The 20,446-nt window shown below is 39.2% G+C and overlaps 1 protein-coding gene across 1 annotated transcript in view; it reads right to left on the bottom strand.

The window, feature by feature from the left end:
- LOC122112870 (phospholipid-transporting ATPase IB) overlaps positions 1-20,446 on the bottom strand; it is a 421,079-nt gene that overhangs the window by 99,941 nt on the left and 300,692 nt on the right. The window contains exons 28-31 of the mRNA XM_042685833.1: positions 17,166-17,288; positions 15,607-15,685; positions 2,490-2,551; positions 1,202-1,258 (exon numbers count right to left, since the gene is read on the bottom strand). Coding sequence (XP_042541767.1) covers positions 1,202-1,258; positions 2,490-2,551; positions 15,607-15,685; positions 17,166-17,288 — 321 coding nt within the window. The remainder of the gene's footprint in view (positions 1-1,201; positions 1,259-2,489; positions 2,552-15,606; positions 15,686-17,165; positions 17,289-20,446) is intronic.

Below are 20,446 nucleotides of genomic sequence, written 5' to 3'. Positions count from 1 at the left end.
CTCCCTAGGCACTGGTGACCACTAAATTCTGCTCTACTTCCATGAGATCAACTTGCATATTACTTTTTAATGCCCCTTTAAGTATCTAGGGAGTTATTAAAATTTTTTTCTTAGCTTTCTTAGTGTTCTTTTTTGAGATACCGGAACTTGATATCAGGCTTTGTGCTTGCCAGGCAGGTGCTTGAGACACATCTTCAACCCCCTTTCCTTAAAATAATCCTTGATTTCTCTCTATTTCCAACAACCCAAACCATTAGTTAAGTTTTTTGGGTTTTCGTGTGTTTTTTTGGTGCTGGTCCTCAGGTTTGAACTCAGGGCCTGGATGCTGTCCCTGAGCATTTTGGATAAAGGTTAGTGCTCTACCACAGTGGAGTTACAGTTCCATTAATCAGGTAATGAGTACAATTTTTCTTGGACAATGCCACCCCTTTCCTCCACTTTTCCCCAGTTTCCTCCTTTCATCCCTGCCTTCAAGTTGCATAGTTCATTTTTTACATAGTACACATTGAATATCATGACTGCACTTGTTCACCCTTCCTCCCTCCATTCCTGTGTCCCCTTTAGGTCCCATAAAAAGTCAGCAGCAACAAAAAAGGACCAAACCCCCAAACAAACAACACTAAAAGTAATAATACCCCACCATGATCCCATTTCCTGGAATTCATTTTGATAAATAGTATTTAGATGTTCAGGGAGTTATACCTTTGAGTTCTTCCCTTAAGGTTATCTTCCTTTAGTCTGTTTGTGTATAAATGCACACAGCCCTATTTAAGCTACAATGTTCAGTTGTATTTTAGATCTAGCTTCCACATATGAGAAAAAACATGAGCCATCTGTCTCTCTGAACTGGCTTTTCTCAGTTGACACAATTTGTTCTAAACCCAGCCATTTCCCTGCAAATGACATAGTATTATTTTTTCTAATAGATGACTAAGATCCCATTGTGTATAAGTACCTCATTTTTTTTGATCAACTCATCTATTGTAGGGTATCTGGGCTGTTTCCATAACTTGGCTATTATGAATAGTGCAGCCAGTGAACCAGTACTAGTGTCTTTATTGTATCCTAACTTGTAATCTGAACCAAAACGTGTACATGCAAATTTTAAAATAAGATAGCAAGACATTGCTTATTGTCTTCCCAAGGCATAAAAAGAAATTACAACATATAACTATCTGTATTGGAAAGAAAAATAACTTACTTTCGTCCACGCTGTTGTCTCCAAACCAGCCTTTAGACAAACTGTGACCACAACATACTGTGAAAAGAAAGAGGAGTGTTTAAGAAAAGTCTTTCAATGACAAATACCAGCTTTTCTAGAGCTAATTTCAAGGCTGCTAATGCTTTCAAAAATGCTATCTTGGTAGCTAACTCTCCAAGGACTGTTTTTATTTGTGCTGGTCCTGGGGCTTGAACTCAGGACCTGGGCACTGTCTCTGATGTTTATTTTGCTTATGTCAAGTGCTTTGCCACTTGAGCCATACCTCTACTTCTGGTTTTTTAATGGTTAACTAGAGATAAGAGTCTCAGGGGCTGGGAAGGTGGCTCAGTGGTAGAGTGCTTGCCTTGCATGCATGAGGCCCTGAGTTCAATTCCTTAGCACCACATAACCAGAAAAAAAAAAAAAAAGGCCAGAAGTGGTGCTATGGCTCAAGTGGTGGAGTGCTAGCCTTGAGCTGAAGAGCTGAGGGACAGTGCTCAGGCCCAGAGTTCAGGCCCATGACCGGACCCCCCCCCCCCAAAAAAAAAAAAAGAGTCTCAGGAACTTTCCTACTCTCGCTGGCTTTGAACTTCAATCCTCAGTTTTCAGCCTCCTGAGTAACTAGGATTACAGACTTGATTCACTGCTACCCAGCCTTCAGGGGTTGTTTTTAAGGAGCAAACAAGCAGGTTTATTTCAAGAAATGCCCTTATTACAGTGAGTATCTTAGATGATCTGGGGACAAAAATCCCCTTTCTGTATATGCTTTGCCTTTATCTGTGATTATGAACAATTATTTGAAGAAGGGAAATCCATTTATGCCTTGGCTAGGAATTCTAATTCTGTCTAAATCTTTGCTAAACAATGATGGGAGCATTTCTTAACCATTCTGAACTTTAAGAAATCTAAAAACATCAATATTTGCCATAGCTGGGCACTAGTGGCTCATACCTGTAATATTAGCTACACAGGAGGCTGAGATATGAGGATCATGGTTTGAAGCCAGCTGAGACAGGAAAGTCTGTGAGAGTCTTATCACAAAATAACCACCCAAAAGCCAGATGTGGAGGTGAAGCTCTGGTGACAGAATTCCAGCTTAAAGCCAAAAAGCTCAGGGAGAGTGTTCATATACTTATTAGTTCAAGTTTCAAGCCCCAGGAGCAGTATAAAACAGCAACAAAAGATTTACCATAAAGAATTATAACAAAGAAAACCTTATAAAAGGAATTCAATAGGTATCACTCACACATGTGTCATTTAAGAAGGACTTATAAAGAGATAAACCTACCGTGTAAACAATATTTCCAACAAATAGATAGTCTGTGGCATGACCACTGGCCAATGGAGTGTCTGAAAAAAACAAAGAAATTATCATTAACTTCTAAGGGATGGTAACCTAATTTATTCAGAACATGAAAATGAAACTTTAGGAACATCAAAATGTTTAGGACATTTTAAACGGAATTTTATGTGATTACAAAAACATGTTCCCTTAGTGACTCTTAGTTTTTTATCTTATATCCTCGTAAATGAAGCAAACAAAACAAAATCCAATTTCCTGATCTGCACTGAAACTTATATTTTATATAAAAATATTAAAATCTTTTTTGCCTTGCTTTAAAATGAAAAATAAGAATAGGATGACAGGTATGATCTAACTAATCAGGAGACTTAGATCTGAGGATTATGGTTCAGCCAGCCCAGGTAGGAAAATCTGTGAGACTCTTATCTCCAATTAGCCACCAAAAGGACAAGTGGAGCTATGAATCAAGTGGTAGAGTATCAGCTTTCAGCAAAAGAGCTAAGAGACTATGCCCAGGCCCTAAATTCAAGCCATCCCCCCCAAAAAAACCCAATAAATAAACACAGAAGTGAAATAATAATATATTGATTCAGAGCCTGCAATGATATATTTCCAAGTTTACATTTACTTTTCATCTTCTGGTTTTCTGATGGTTAGCTGGAGATAAGAGTCTCTCAGACTTTCCTGCCTGGGCTGGCTTTGAACTGATATCCTCAGATCTCAACCTCCTGAATAGCAAGAATTAGAGGTGTAAGCCACCAGAGCCACTAGTGCCCAGCAAGGGATATTTTCTTTGTCCAGAGTTTTTTACTCTTGGCACTATTGACATGTTGCCAAACAGTTCTGAGAAACAGGTATTTGGCCCTCGTTAGACAGTTAAGGATAGAAAAGCAACTGGAACAAAGGCTGACACGGTAGGAAACAAAGAAAGGACAATAAATCACCTTTCTTGATCCTGTCCTGGGTCAGCAGGTGCCAAGTCCTAGAAACTATGCTTTAACCAGATGCAAAAGCCCTCTGATTTTTGCCCAGGATGGGAGGAGTCCAAACCACACAAAAGCTTACATCCAATCAGAAAAGTCTTTGACAGTGTGTGATCACTACTTAACAAATCAAACCAAAGACACATCCTCCAAGAAGGAGGTACTAAGGACCGAATATCTAGCAGAACAGACAAAGAAGTCTCAGACTTTTTCTCTTGGGGTTACAGGTTGGTCCCCTCTTCACTGGGGGAGTCTGCTAATTCTTCTTACTCACATTCATGGTTTTCTTTTCTCCTTCAAATAAACATACTCTGTTTGCCTTTTTATTCTTTCAAGGGCATAGAAAAGGATCCGATCTATCTCTAGACCTTATCAATTCTTTTCTTTTTCTCTCTCTAATATTTTAGTTTATCTGTGATCTATCTCTTTGTGAACTGTACACACTAATGAGATCCAGGACAACTCCCCAATACAGACCTACAGCATTCACCAATCAAATCCAGCCTCTGTCATCTCCCTCCTCTAGGCCCAATCTCCAGCAATTACACTTATACTCAGGCCACATATGAGAGAAAGTATGTGGCTCTGCCCTCATCATGCCTGTTTGCCAAATAATTCTGCCCTGTGCATGTCTGATAGCATTCCTGCCCTCTACCTAGTAGATGCCTTTAGTACCCTCTTAATACAATCATGCTAGGTGTGGTAGTACATGCCTATAACCTCAGCCCTTGGAAGGCTGAGACAGAAGGATTTCAAGTTGGAGCTATATAGTGAGACCCTGTCACAATGACAACAACAAACAACAAAATCACTCCAGGCATTGCTGAAAGTTGTCTGGGGGCAAAATCATCTCTGGTTGAAAAACATTACATGAGAGGAAAGAAAATAGGAGGTGGAATAACAACATAAGCATGTAGGGAGTAACTGGCTGGAGTGGAGTAAACTTTATAAGTAAAGAAACACAAACAGAAATACAAAAGGTCTACATCAGCTGGAGTGTAGTTTAAAAAAAAAGAATGTAGGGAGGGGCTAAATGACACATGGAGAGCTCATATAGGCTGTGTGGAGCCTTTGATTGGGTCTGAGGGCTGCTATGGCCTACAGGCTGTCCAATGATCTTCAGAGTCACATAGCTCTCACCTAGAGAGAGAGAGCAATTATTAACCCCTGTACAACATACCCCAGGCACTCTCTCTTGGTACCCTTCCTATCTAGTGGAAGTTCTGTTTTCTTCATTAAATCTTTGCCACCTTTACTTCTGCCTCTGTGTCCCTGGACCCCATTCTTTGAAACTATAGAGACAAAGGACCCGACCCTGATATGTCAGTTCTTCAGTGTCAATATGGTGGTAGAAGCGGCCATGGGACCCTGGAAGGGGATCCAGAGGGAGTCTGTGTAGAGTACAAAATTCACACAACTCATGAAGCTAGGGCCCTTCACAAGGGGAAAGCTCTTTGATTACCTTGATGCTGATTGCTGATTTATGGAGACAGTTATCTCCACAGGGGAGGGTGCTGAAGACTATTGAGCAGGATGTGGAAAATCTGGCAGAAAATTAAACAGGGAAACCTGAAGGACAGTTTTCCCACCATAATATCTAGAGTTTGACACTGCATTCATTTCTAAGATGCCCTGAGTCAACACTACTGGTGTTCAATGAGATGTTTACACTTCGGGTAATCTGAGCATTCAACTTTTGGTAAAGATAGGATAAATTTGATATTTCAGCTCATCATTTTGGTGGGATAAACTCAGCCAGCACATTTTCATTTCTCAGTGCAGGAAATAGTATCTACTTCTTTAATCAAAACTAATAGCATCTGGAAATAATTTATTCCCTTGGAGGAGAAACTCCCAAACCAACTTTAGATTCTGGGACTCCTCAAGAGCCTATGAAATTACAATATCATCCAAACAAGCCACCGTCAATGCTTTGTACATAGCCCAGTGGGAAGATTTCCAGGGAACTGTTCTATGCACACAGTTCTGCATTTAAAATTGTCAGCTCCTCCCAGGAAAATATCAGTGGATGAAAACATTCACAGCCACAGCTTGCTGACAATTCAAGAACAGAAAAGCATAATTCAAGCACCCATCTTATCTCTGATGCAGGTTTCTTACAAAATAATCTTCCAAGCCAGGAATGTGGCTCACACCTGTAATCCTAGCTACTCAGGTTGTAGAGATCTGAGGACTGTGATTGAAGCTAGCCCAGGCAGAAAAGTCTCTGCTACTTTTTATCTCCAACTAACCACCAAAAGGCTAGAAGTAGAAGTGTGACTCAAGTGGTAGAATGCCAGCCTTAAGCAAAAAAGCCAAAAGAGAGCATGAGGCCCTGAGCTCAAGTCCCAGCACTGGCAAAAAAGAAAATAGATTCCCACTTTGCTTAATCTCAACACTGATTCTGCTACTCCTCCCAGGAAAGTATCTTTCCTGACATTTTTCGCTGTCTTTATTTTAGTCAAAGTTTTCAAGTGAACTTTTTTTGAAAGAGGGTCAAGCTCCCAAACTTAGGTAACTAGTTGGTCACCGAAAGCAGACTTCAGACATTATTGTCCACCATCGTGTAAACCAGGATATTCTCCTAAGAATATTCTTTATGAGACAGCAACTCTGGGGATAGGACAGATGGATATGGGGGATGGGGGTGGAAACAATGTCAGGGTAATGGACATTTTAGGGAAGCCAGCTGCAAGGAGGTGGACTCAGGGTTGAAAGGTGAGCTGATGAGTGGGAGTGGGGCCAGAATAGAGGTCAACAGGGGTCAAGCCATACAAACCTCTAGAAAGGTCCCAGTGAAAGAAATCCAACTCAAGTGCACAATGAGACATATGATCTCACCCAACCTTTGTTTCTCATCTTCCTAACCAGCAAGGGAGTTGAGCTCTTCCTAACAGAAACCCATCATTAGCACACAAAAGCTTTAAAAAGAGCAAGGAGAAAGGTGAGAAGAATTCACCTGTTCACTGCTTGAGAACAGCTGGCTTTTAACTGAACCTGCCTGGGATCACTGAGCCTTTCACAAATCTTGATCAGATCTACCTTTGTATGAGGACTGAGCTGAGAAAGAAAGCCTTTGTTGCCTGTCTCCAAAGTCTAAGATGATTTCTACAGGGCAAAGAAGAAAGAGATGAAACACTAAATCCTTGTAGACTGATCTTGGACTGCACAAGATGTAAAATCTACTTTAATGACAGTGCCTATTAAATACTTACATGGAAAGAACATACTGAATCTGAGACATAAGACAATCTTGTGGCTTCAGGGTGCCCTGGCTCAAGGCAGCTGTTCTTCCAGACTTCCATTATTTGCAATTATTTCTAGATAAATCCAGGTACCAACATAATGTAGTATGTAACAAATGAGATCTGAGTCACTGCAGCACAATCTTGTGAGCAATTGGATAAAAGCCACATGGTCCCTCCACACTTAGAAGAAGCAGCTCCCAAAATGTCACTTGCAGAAACAACTTTGAAAATACTTGTAGGAAAACATCATGATTTGTAAGAAACGTATGCCTCATTTTCCAAACAGATAGGATGATCAAGAAACTTCTTTCCGAAGAGTCCAAAGTTTTATCTTGATTATACTCTGTGTGTGTGTGTGTGTGTGTGTGTGTGTGTGTGTGTGTGTGTGTGTGTGTCTGTGTGTGTGTGTGTGTGTGTCTGTGTGTGTGTGTGTTGGTACTGGGGCTTGAACTCAGGTTCTGAGCACTATCCCTTACTTGTTGTTTTTTTCTCCTCAAAGATGGTGCTCTACAACTTGAGCCACACCTCCACTTCAAGTTTTTTTGCTGATTAATTGGAGATAAGAGTCTGAAGAACTTTCTTGCTCAGGCTGGCTTTCAACCATAATCTTCAGATCTTAGCCTCTTGAGTAGCTACAACTACAGGTGGGAGTCACCAGCACATGATGGGTTGATGATATTTTTTATAAAGATGCCATTTCAATAAAATGCTCATTAAAAACAACATTACATCACTATCCAGCCAAACCACAAAATATGTTTCAAGAATGGCTCTGACAAAAGGGAAGCGGTAAAGACAAAGCAAAAGTATGGTATTGTGCCATACAGAAAAAAAAGAGGGTTTACTAATCATGAAACCAGATGGGAGGATTTATGAGTATCTTTTTTTCTGATGGAGAACAAATCAGGGATCAGCCAAAATGGCAGCCACAGGCATTTCAAGTGTACAGAATATAGTAGGAAAGATGGGGAGGACCAGTACCATTGCCTTAACAATAAGGTTTTTGCCAAGACATTTTGGTCAGAGAACAGATGCCAAGTTCCTGCTTCCTTTTCTCTCCATTTTGCTTCAACAATTTTTAACAGCACAATTTTAGGGCAGTGCAGATTCCAGAATATGAACTAGCTCCCTACCCCCTTGGCCTCACTCTTCAGGTCTTATAAGAATCTAGAGGCCCAGAGGAGGCTACTCCCAGATTTCTATCAAGGACGTAGTTTCAGGTATCTCACTTATAAATAAACTTTTAGAACTAGCTTGCTATCATCAACAACTATCATTTCGGCTCCCAAGACTGCATACTTTACTTTTTCCTTTCTTTGTAAAGAATGGTATGAAATCTTGGAAAGGGTTTTCTACAAAGGAGGGTTTATACAAGTGTTAGTGATTATAATTACACTCATAACCAATGTTGGGTTAAGTTCCTGGTTGTGTAAGCCTTTTGCTGGACTTTTTTTTTTCTTCTCCTCTCTGCTAACATTTCAGCTGGATGAAGTTAAAGCTATGGAACTCAAATTTCAATCTTTCCCTCCCCCTTTGTTGACTAAAAATAGATTTGAAAGATGAAGCAAAATCAGGGAGCAGTGGCTCATACTGGTGAGCTATTCAGGACGCTGAGATCTGAGGATCTTGGTTTGAAGTCAGCTTGGCAGGAAAGTCTGTGAGACTCTTATCTTCAATAAACTACCCAAAAGACAGAAATGGAGCTGTGGCTCAAGTGGTAAAGTCCTACCCTTGAGTAAGGACAGCACCCAGGCTCTGAGTTCAAGCCCCAAGACTGGCATACACACACACACACACACACACACACACACACACACACACACACACACACACACACACACACACACACACACACACAGAGCAAAAATGAGGGAAAGTAATTTTGACTGCTGATGCCAGTCACCTAATGAGACTACAAACCAGTTTCTGATGCCTGTGTACAGGTTAAATGGCATTCTCCAGCTTCCAGTACCTAGGTAGAGTCCTCTGTTAAGCCAATAAAAGGTGAGCAAAATTTATAGATCTCTTCATGCTGGAGACAGGTAAAAATAACTAGACTCCTGTGTATACTGGTCCTAGGACTTGAATTCATGGCTTGGGTACTATCCCTGATCTTTGTTTTGCTCAAAGCTAGTGTTCTATCACTTGAGCCACAGATCCACATCCAGCTTTTTGGTAGTTTGTTGAAGATAAGACTCTCCTGGACTTTCCTGCCTGGACTGACAAGAAGAGTAGATTCTAAGAGTTTCCTACAATTAGAAACAGGAGGCTAGGCATGTCATGTAAGAAAGCTTCAAGATGGATTTTAAGTGGGGGGTGAGGAGAGGAGGGGTGCTCCTATGTTGGCTGGTTCACTGGTTTTCTGGACTTTTTTAGGGCAGGTGAATATAAGCTTGGGATGTGAGAATCTGATGAAGATATTCCTGGAGGTTGGTTTGTACATATATATATATACATGTAAGTGTCTATATGATGTATGGATATATGTGTATATCTATGTATATATATATACATGTATATGTATATATACATATATACATGTATGTGTATATATACATGCATATGTATATATGCATGTGTATATATGTATATCTATATTTATAGCTATGTCTAAATATCTATGTACACATGCACACATATACATACCCATATACACACATATCTCAAAGGCATGCTTGCAGTGTGGTCACTTAATTTTACTTCTTAGAGGGGTGATTTCTCTTGGATCAAGTCCTAAATACTCCAGTACCAAGGATATAGAAAATAAGGAAAAAATAGTAAATGTGTCTATGACCACTGCATTTCTCCATGGGATAGTGGCATGGGTAGGAAATAAACCTTTCTTGAGTGAAGCCCCTCAGTTCAGCTTCCTGTTTATGATATAAGAATGAAATCTGGATGCTGAGTACTAGCGGCTCATTCCTAGATTCCTAACTACTCATAAAGCTAAGATCTGAGGATCACCATTCAAAGCCAGCCTGGGCAGACAAGTCCAACAGATTCTTATTTCCAATTTATTAGCTAAAGCCAGAAGTAGAGGTGTGAGTCCAGTGATAGAGGACCATCACTTAGAGGAAAAGCCCAGTGAGAGTGTGAGGCCCTGAGTTCAAGCTCCAGTACTAGAACATACATACATATAAACACACAGAATAAAAAAAGTTATCTCAAAAGTCAGGGCTTCTCTTGAGCACTTCATTCCTGTATTTAAAACAAAACAAGAAATCAGTCTTGCACTTGAACTTGAAATCTTGCTTTCATTTTAAACATACTATGATTTGGTTAGTAATGAATGAGTTACTTCGAATTTATAAATTTTACTTCAATGTATAGAACTCTCAAAGTCGTTCTGAAAGAAATCTTGTCTTTCCAATCCTTAGTTTAAAAAAGTTTCTGTCACTGCATGTATATGTCTTAGTATTTTATAAATTTCTAGTTCTGTCTTCTCAGCAGGGGTTCCCCAGATGGCATTAGTCACACTGACTGGCTAGTCCCCTTATTGGCCCTTTAAACTTTCATGTCTTCCTGAATCTTTTTCATTCACTTCACACCCTTTCTAAACTATACACATAATTAGTGTTTGCTGGTATTGAGACTTGAACTCAGGGCCTTGTGCTCTCACTTTTCTTTTCTTTATTGTGAAAATACTGTACAGAGAGGTTACAATTACTTGGGCAAGGTAATGAGTACATTCCTTATCAAGCCATGTTGCCTCCTCCTTTGTTTCCCCTTTCCATCCCTTCCCATCTCCTCTCCCTCACTGCCCCTCCCCCCCACGCCAAAGTTGTAAAGTTCATTTTCGACATAACATCTTGTACATCGCATTGGTGCAGTGGGTCCACCTATATCCCTATTTAAACAATTTGTTTTTTCCCTTCCCCTCCACAAATTATACCAATATCAAACACAGTGAAAACAGGGGTTATACTGTGGGGGAGGGATATACAAAGCAACAAAGAAATATAAATATGTTAGACCAATAGCAAGAAAGGAAAAACATTCGAGTCCTTAACTTGGGGTTCATTTCGCTTAACATCAACTTATCTGACCATTTCTGCACAAGACCATACTAAAGCTACCAGAACAACTATGTTTATTGCAACATTATTTACCATAGCTAAGATATGGAACCAATTCGGATGCCCCTCAGTAGATGAATGGATCAAGAAAATGTGGTATGTATATACAATGGAATTCTATGCCTCCATCAGAAAGAATGACATTGCCCCATTTGTTAGGAAATGGAAAGACTTGGAAAAAATTATATTAAGTGAAATAAACCAGGCGCAAAGAAAGATAGATCCATGGTTTCCCTTATTTGCAATAACTAGTATATGTCTGAGACAAGTGGAAATGGTCTCACTTTGCTTTTCTAACTCAAGGCTGATGCCCTACTACTTGAATCACACCTTCATTTCTGGATTTTTGCTGGTCAACTGAAGATGTGTCTGCCTGGACTGGCTTTGATCTGTGATCCTCAGATCTCAGCTTTCTGAGTAGCTAGGACCATAGATGCGAGCCACTAGTACCCAGCTGGCAGTTACTTGGAACAAATGCCAGTGCCTTGTTTGTTTCAGAGACCTGATTTTAAAATGCAGTATTTGGGCAGATCTGTATAGTATAGTATAACAGACTATTAGAGACTGCTTCTTTTAAACTCTTACATTTCTATCACACACATAACTCCCGTGACAATTATATTCTGAAAGGCCCATCTATTCCAAAGGTCCAGAAGAGTTTGAGCACCCTTCCCTCATCCACACCAACTCAAGGAATTGTCTCCTAAGTCCTGCCCTTCTGCCCCATTTCCTCCAGGCCTTCTTCCTCTTCAATTGTCTTTACCCTGGGCTGATCCTGAAAGCTGTAACTTTTCTTATCTGTCCACTCTTTTCTTTATTTGTGCTCATCTTTCAAGTCTGTTTCCACATTCTCTTGGAAGCATCTTTATGACTGTGTGTGTGTGTGTGTGTGTGTGTGTGTGTGTGTGTGTGTGTGTGTGTATGTTTGCACCCCGGGCACTGTTCCTGAGCTAATGTGCTCAAATCCAGCACTCTACCACTTGAGCCACAGCTCTATTTCCAGCTTTTTTGGTGATTAATTGGAGATAAGAATCTCACCATGTTTCCTGCCTGGGCTGGCTTCAAATTGTGATCCTCAGATCTCAGCCTCCTAAGTAGCTAGGATTAAGGCACAAGCCACTGACACATGGCTTCAAAATAGTTTTAAAGCCCAAGTTATATTTCCTTAGGATACGTCCTACTTAAATTGACCCTTCCTCTTTAAAATTTTTAAATTATTTTTGAGGGAGTGTATGGTGCTGGTTTATATGAAAGGCTTCATACTTGTTAGACATTGCTCTGCCATTTAAGTCACACTTCCAGCCCATTTTTTGTTTTAGTTACTTTTTGGATAGCATCCTATACTGAACTGTGATCCTCCCATTTACACCTTCCACATAGCTGGAATGAGAGGGACACACTACTATATCTCATCATTTTTTTGAGATGAGGTCTTACTTTTTCCCAGGTTAGCTTGAACCCTGATCCTCCTGATATCTTCCTCCTGAGATGCTGGGATTACAAGGGTAAGCATCACACTTTGTCTGAATCTTCATCTTTGGTAATACTTCTTGTTTAAGACCTGCTTTCTCTAGGTTCAAGAAATTAATCTCTTACATTACATATACTACTATGTCCCTAGAACTAAATCTAGGAGGATTTTGGTATAATGTCCTTATCATCCTCTTTTTTTTAAATGAGAAGGTTGGTAATCTCACCCCAAGTTAGGTTAACAATGTAAATTATTAAGATTCATATGCTATAAGACACTTAAGTTTATAATAATGAAATATGGAACAAAAGGGGCTAATATGTGCATGGGAGGGAAAATCTGGGAGAGAGCAAAAGGAAAAGGTAACATTGTCTGAAAAGAAATGTACTCATTACCTGACTTATAAAGTGGTAACCCTTGTGTACATCACCTTTATAATAACAATAAAAATTTAATATAAAAAGTAGCTAATATGACTCAACATTACTCTGGCAAAAGAGGTATACTAAGTTTTATTTTATATACAATCTTATAGTAGCACATTTTATTTATTTATATATTTATTTTTCATTTATTTAGTGGCAGTTCTAGGGCTTGAACAAGGCCAAGGTGGTGTTCTTTAGATTTTTATTGCTCAAGGTTGGCATTCTACCACTTGAGCCATACCTCCACATCCACCATTTATTTTTTAAAAGTTCAAAAGTCCCAAAATGCCTTTTCTAAAAATGTTGAAAGATTTTGCTTCTTACTTAATGTCAACATACAAGCATTGATCTGTTTCTTAAAAGACTCTTGAGAAACAGGATCAGTATTCTCAAAGAAGCTTTCTGTCCTGTTAAGTACTTCTCTTTGCCATCACCTCTTTTGAAAATTCCATTAAGAAAAATCTGAAAATACTTTTCAAATCAAAAGTGGTTTTTCCATTCTTTTGCCAAAGACCACATTCCACCTTGAGGAGGGTTACTAAGCTATGCAGACTAGAAATGCCAACAGAAATCCCAAGTATGGCCTGACACCAAGGGCCTTGATGAATCTCAGCACCTACAAAGGTGATATATATGGTCTTGACTTAGAGTCACTTTTCAGATTAAAGTGCCAGTGTGTGTGTGTGTGTGTGTGTGTGTGTGTGTGTGTGTGTGTGTGTGTGTGTGTGGTGGAGGGAAGAAGCAGACTATGAACAGGAGCTTGAGGTTCAGAAGGCTGGGGGGAAAATCTGATTTATTGACTTGCTTTAGTGGAAAAATTTATTTTCAAACTTGGAAATGGAACATCACAAACTCCATCAGCAAAAGTGTGCTTTGAAAAGTCTCTCCAAAAACTACACAAAAAGTAAGTAAAGCAAAAATTTTTGGAAACCTTCTAGGAAATGAACAATCTACCCACACCTTCTCAGGAATATTTCTTTCCCTAGTTAGGTACTGTTGGCTCACATCTGTAACTAGCTACTCAAGAGGATGTGATCTGAGGATCCAGGTTCAAAGCCAGCTTGGGCAGATGAGTCCATGAGACACTTATCTCCTCTCCAATTTACTACCAAATGCTGAAAGCGGATCTGTGGCTCAAGTGGTAGAGCATGAGCCTTGAGTCAAAAATGCTCAGGGACAGTGCTCAGGCCCTGAATTCAAGCCCCAGGACTGGTACAAAACAAAACAGAGTAATCCTAGCCACTGGGGAGGATAAGGCATGAGGATTATGAGTGAGGCTAGCCTAGGCTACATAGTGAGATTTGTCTCAAAAACAAACAAATAAGAATGTAGTAAGAACTCACTAGTATATAGGACATCAACACTCATAAACAGGCAATTGAATCTGATAACATATTCCTGTTCTGTTGAACTTGCAATACTGTGACTGTCTCTTTCTATATGTACAAACCAGGGCCACATTATAAGAGGGAAATCACCACAATTGTTTCTATGCAAGTCACACACTTGATAATGATGCTTTGACCACCCAGGATCCACAGCTTCTGAACACTCTTCCCCCTATAATCTCTTCATTCTAGAATCACCTTTAAACCAATAAAATCCATTAGGGCCAAAAATAAAGCACAGAAAATGATTTAAGGATCCTTGAAAGCAAAAGAGTTAAGGTAACACTTCAGGAAGAGGTCACAGGCCCTAATCAACTATGAATGCATGAATTCTTGTCAGTGTTTAGGTTGAAGAATATCAGTGAGGATGAATCATTTCTGTTTGAAGCAAAACAACAACAATAACAACAACAACAACACACACACACACATGCAAAATCCCCACAAAAATCCCACACTAACACTGCAACACAGACACTTGGAAACTATCATCTTTGAACAATCACAGGAAGTGTCTGTTCAACATTTGCAGTATTTTCCCCTCTTGGGGATTATGATTGTTGGAGAAGGATAAAAGATAATATATTTTTATCTTCTCAGATGCCAGATACATCTCTTGATATAGATGCCATATTTTATATATATCAAGAAATATGATCATCCAGGTACTGGTGGTTCACATCTGTAATGTTTGCTATTCAGGAGGAGACTAAAATCTGAGGATCAGGATTCAAAGTTAGCCTGGGCAGAAGTGTCTGTGAGACTCTTATCAGTAATTAACCACACCTAGGTCCTGAATTCAGGATACACCAGAATACAACACACACACACACACACACAAATCCACAAAAGTGTGAATACATTAGGGAAAAACAAATGGAAAGGGTGACATGGATCAAGATGCATTCTATTCCTAAACTAGCACATTGAATTGAAACCATTTTGTACAACTACTGAAAGACAATGAAAGAACTATATAAATTTTTTTAAGTACAAACAAACAGACACACTGGTCCCCTAGGGGCTGGACAGAAGGACTGAACCAATCTGGAGCATCAGTCATTGACCAAATTATAGCTTCCAAAGGTGTATGTTAAGGAGACTTAGCAAACAAAGACTAAGCTTACTCTTACAGGATCTGAATGATTCTGCATAGAAGTAATGGAGGCTTGGAAAATGGAAGTTCAAGTAGCTAACAGAAGGTTTTAGACTCATGGACAAGAGGCAATTGCATATTGTGATAATGTAATGCCCCTTTCAATGTTAAAGACTAGAACAGTTAATACAATCGGAGTTTAGAAATTATAGTATTTATCTAATCTACTGCAAAGAAAATGAGTTTTTCAAGGCCAGAACTGAGTAAGCCTATTCATTATAGACCTGGAACCTCTATTTTTCCTCTATAGTATGCTCTGTGATCACTTATGCAGAACTGGGGGAAAACTAAGAACACACCAGCAGCAGAGGAACAGTCAGCTACTTGCTGACAGTTGGAATCATGAAGCCATTACCGTGTTCCAGCGCTTTCATTGGAAACCAGAAGAGGATGAGGGAGTGGACCAAGGCATTGATGCAGTGACCCCAGAAAACCTGTGGGAAGACAGACAAGTGAGTCAGTGAGGCCAGACCCTGAAACTCGGTGCAGTTCACAGCAAATGGTGCATTGTGGGAGCTCCTAGCAGTGGGCTATAAGATTCTGTAGGGAGCATGCTAATCTCTAACTCATGAAAACACCAAGGAACAACTGCTTTTCCCATTTACACCCAGATGATTGGATGATCTCCAGATAGCACTTTTACTACAAAACCTGTACTGCTAAATATATCAGATAGATCTATATATCTATGTCTAGGTGCCTAAATGTCTATATCTAGCTAGCCAGATATTTAAACATCTTTCATCTGTCAATCTGTATAAATCAATCTTATGTAGCTCTCTCTCTCTCTCTCTCTCTGATTATAGGCATGAGCCACTGGTGCCTGGCTGGGCCTTTATTTAAACTTCCTTAATCACTCCCACACAGAATCATGGCTACAGTGCTTTCATGCCCTACTTCCTCTACAGGAAAGTCAGGGGCTTCCCCTAAGGCAGGCAGCACTCTGCCAGTCTGCCACTCCTTGCAGGACTGATAGGTCCTTTTTGCCATTAAAGTTTGTTCAATCCCTTTCATATACAACCACTGACTCCTCAGGATAACCTACACAGATTCAGATTGAACATCCCTAATCTGAAAATCCCAAATCCAAAATACTCGAAATCTGAGTGAGACCATAAGTGGAAAATCCCACAAACTTATTAAAATTTTTATGCAAAAATTACTTGCAGGCTATGTGTATAAATAAATATGTAAATAAATTTTACATTTAGACTTGGAGACTATCCCTGTGTCATATCATTTTATTATATATAATATACATTTTATTTTATATTGTATAATATTAAATATTATATACTATTTATAATATGCAATATAAATGATATATATGTATCATATCTAGGAGATATCATTATATACATAAAAATATAAATACTCCTAAATTTAAAAAAAATCCTATGAATTCTAAAACACTTCTGGTCCTAAACATCAGATACAGGATGCTCAACCTGTGCCTAGATGCTTTCTGTTTTCTGATTTTTCAGTTAAAAAATAAACAAAACTATCACTGATTTAATTCCTGTGTTTGTATCTAGCCAATCTTTCTAGCTAAAGAAAGATCTTCTTTTAAAATGAAAAATACAGTAAGGGTTAGACAGGCTCTTAAGAGGTATCAATGCAGGATTGCAGCTGTTTTCTTTGACAGGGAAGGCCAAAGTGATAAAGAAGAGGGAAGGAGTAAGCCCACTGGAACTGAATGCACAACGTGAGGATCACCTTAGAGGGCTATCTAGCTCCCTGGACTTGCTATCTGAAGGAAGGCTGTCATGGTCTCATTGTTTCTCCATTGTTTTCTTTCAAGTGTCACATTATTTCATAGGCAGATGACTAGGCTGAGCCACAGATACCTGCCTGAAGGTGCAGGCAGGGCTATGCCTTTCTGAGTTGACAGCTCTTTGTGATCACACTGTTTACCTTTGTGTTGAAGCCTTCAGCATTCTGGGTGATTTTGTAGAGCTGTGGGAACCTGAGCATGCTCTCTTGAGTGCAAGACCTCTCAAAAATTCCCAATGTGAAGGGTGGCAATGCAGTGAAGATCTGTGTGGGAGACAATGAACAATTAGGAACGGCCTTCTACCTTGTAGTTCTTTGAAATGATGACTTATCTTCCACTCAAGTCCAAACTTGAGATTCTATGATTCAAACACCTTCCAGACACCCACCGGACAAAGAAATAAATGAACCACCAGTTTTCACTGTTGATCTGTGTAAAATGAATCCATTGAACATTAAAAACAACATTGTGAACATTCGATGAGTTGAGCTATCAATGAACAACTGCCCTCCTTTGTAGTCTGAACAGTGATGGAGATTTACATCAGAGTCTGGGAAGTTTCCTATTTTCTGTCAGCACTGGCCAAGCACAATTTCCCAACTTTCTTACTGCATTGTATCCTCAAAGTTCAGGAATCATGAGGTACTTTGTCCATTTAGTCATTCAGCAGACATCTATTGGGAATGAAAGATGGGCCAATTGTATGACAAGCACCATAGATTTAAAAACAGGAGAGAAAAGTAGAGAAGAGAAAGCAGGTCTCTGACTTCAAGTAGAGTTGGTGACCTGGGGTAGCAGGGTGACCAGCATATAGATATATATAACACAGAAGTCTACAAAATTACTCATAACCACAGAGCTGAAGAAGAGTAAGTCTGGGAAAGCATTCTTTTATTGGTATATGTGACTTGAACAGTACTAGACAATAGGACTTGGCTGGAAGATAAAGAAAATGGGGGGAAAGAGCAAGGGAAGAGGTGACATTGTCCAAAAAGAAACATATGCATTACATGACTTACGTATTTGTAACCATCTACACATCACCTTTATAATAACAATTTAAAAAAAAAAGAAAAAGAAAATGGGAAAGGCCAGGCACTGGTAGCTCATATCTATAGCCTAGCTACTGGGGAGGCTGAGATCTGAGGGTCACAGTTAGAAGCCAGCCAGGGCAGAGAAGCCCACAATACTCTTATGTCCAATTAACCACAGGCACACAAAAAAGCTGGAAGTGGAGCTGTGGTACAAGCATGGAGTGCTACCTTGAGGAATCCCTACCCCCAAATAGCTTAAGGATAACACCCTGCCCTGAGTTCAAGCCCCAGGACTTAAACAAAAAAATATAAAAAGAACATAGGGAAGGGATTCTCCAGGAAGCCCTTTAAGAAGAGCACCCCTTACAAAGTTCCCAAGCATCATAAAGACATTGGGGAGAACCTGTAAGACCACAGGATGGTGATTAGCTAAGAGGCAGAGCCTCTGGGACACTGAGTTCACAGTGTCTAAGATGTTGGCCTTTTTTTTGTGTGTGTGAAGGTACAGAGGCATGAAATCAGGGCCTGGGTGTATCCTAGCTTTCTCACTCAAAGTTGGTGCTCTACCACTTGAGCTACAGCTCCACTCGGCTATTTTTGTGGTTAATTGGAGTTAAGAGTCTCATGGACTTTTTTTGCTCTGCTGACTTTAGAATTGTAATCCTCAGATCTCAGCCTCCCCAGTAGCTAGAATTATAGGTGTGAACCATCAGTTCCCTGCTGCTTGTGCTTTTTTAAAAAAATTATTTTATTTTTTTATTGTGAAAATGCAGTATAGAGGAGTTACAATTACATGGGCAAGATAATGAGTACATTTCTTATCAAGCATTGTTGCCTCCTCTTTGTTTCCCCTTCCCCACCCTTCCCATCCTCCCCACCCCCCCAAAGTTGTAAAGTTCATTTTTCGACGTAATGACGTGTACATCTCATTGTTGCAATGGGTCCACCTGTATCCCTATTTAAAAGATTTGTTTTTTCCCTTCCCCTACACAAATTATACCAATATCAAATACAGTGAAAACAGGGGTTATACCGTGGGGGAGGGACATACAAAGCAACATAGAAATCATCTTACAAGTATGTTAGAAACAATTGCATGAAAGAAAAGAAACATTTGAATACTTATCTTGGGGTTCATTCTCCTAACATCAACTTATCTGACCTTTTCTGCTTGACTCAGACATACATAGTTATTGTGAATAAGGGAAACCATGGGACCTATGTTTCTTTGGGCCTGGATTACTTTGCTTAATATAATTTTTTCCAAGTCTTTCCATTTCCTAACAAATGGGGCAATGTCATTCTTTCTGATGGAGGCATAGAATCCCATTGTGCATATATACCACATTTTCTTGATCCATTCATCTACTGAGGGGCATCTGGGTTGGTTCCATATCTTAGCTATGGTAAATAATGCTGCAATAAACATAGTTGTGCTGGTAGCTTTAGTATAGTCAGTATGGAGGTTCCTCAAAAGACTCCACATAGAGCTCCCCTATGACCCAGCAATCCCACTTTTGGGCATTTACCCAAACGATCAAGACTATAGTAAAGCTGTGCTTTTTTTTTTTTAAAGAAAGATTCCAATGATTTGTTTCCCTCTACTGGCAATGGTTTTAGTGGTCTTTTAGTAGTCTCTAGTCTAGTTTTTTCAACTATGATAAAGTTCAACTTACAAATTAGACACAGTACGAGATTAACAACAGTAAACATTAATGAACGAGAACAATTATAATGACAAATTATCAGGAAAGTTAAAACTTATAAATTATTTTCAGAATTTTTCACTTAATACTTTTAGATCATAGTTAACAGTGAGTAAATGAAATCACAAATAAGGAGAAATGAATAGAATTGGGGTCTAATGTGACAGTGTGAACTCATGATTTAGGAAAACCGTCTACTTTTCAAGTTTGCTTTAATGCACTTTAACATGCTTTAAGAATTAAATTGAGAAACGATTAGTTACTGTAGCTGGCTTGCGGAATCGAAATAAAAAATAAGGACAGAAAATGAAAAAGCAGAAGAGAAATACTATTTAAAGAAAAGGCAAAGAAGAAATCAGCCCAGATGTGAACTCAAAGCAATGAGTCTCTAGAAAGATTGTGGACTGAAAGAAAAGAAGCTAAATAAGACATTGTTGGAAAAGTAATGGCAAGACTGGTATATGGACTAACATGGGCAAGATAATAATATTGTATTCATGTTAAATGTTTCTAATTTGATTGATACACTGTGGTTTATATATATGGATATACTGTTTATATATATTTATATATTGAAATACTGTGATTTATACTGTAGTGTTAATTCATAAGATGACAACCATGTCACTTGTAACACTCTCAACTCACTCAGAATCAATGTGCATATGTATGCAGATGTAT

The sequence above is a fragment of the Dipodomys spectabilis genome, unplaced genomic scaffold, assembly GCF_019054845.1.
Source record: "Dipodomys spectabilis isolate Male_0828 unplaced genomic scaffold, ASM1905484v1 ptg000095l, whole genome shotgun sequence".
In the NCBI taxonomy this organism is placed as follows: Eukaryota; Metazoa; Chordata; class Mammalia; order Rodentia; family Heteromyidae; genus Dipodomys; species Dipodomys spectabilis.
The sequence above is the reverse complement of the archived record's forward strand: the minus strand, read 5'-3'. Positions and strand labels throughout refer to the sequence as shown.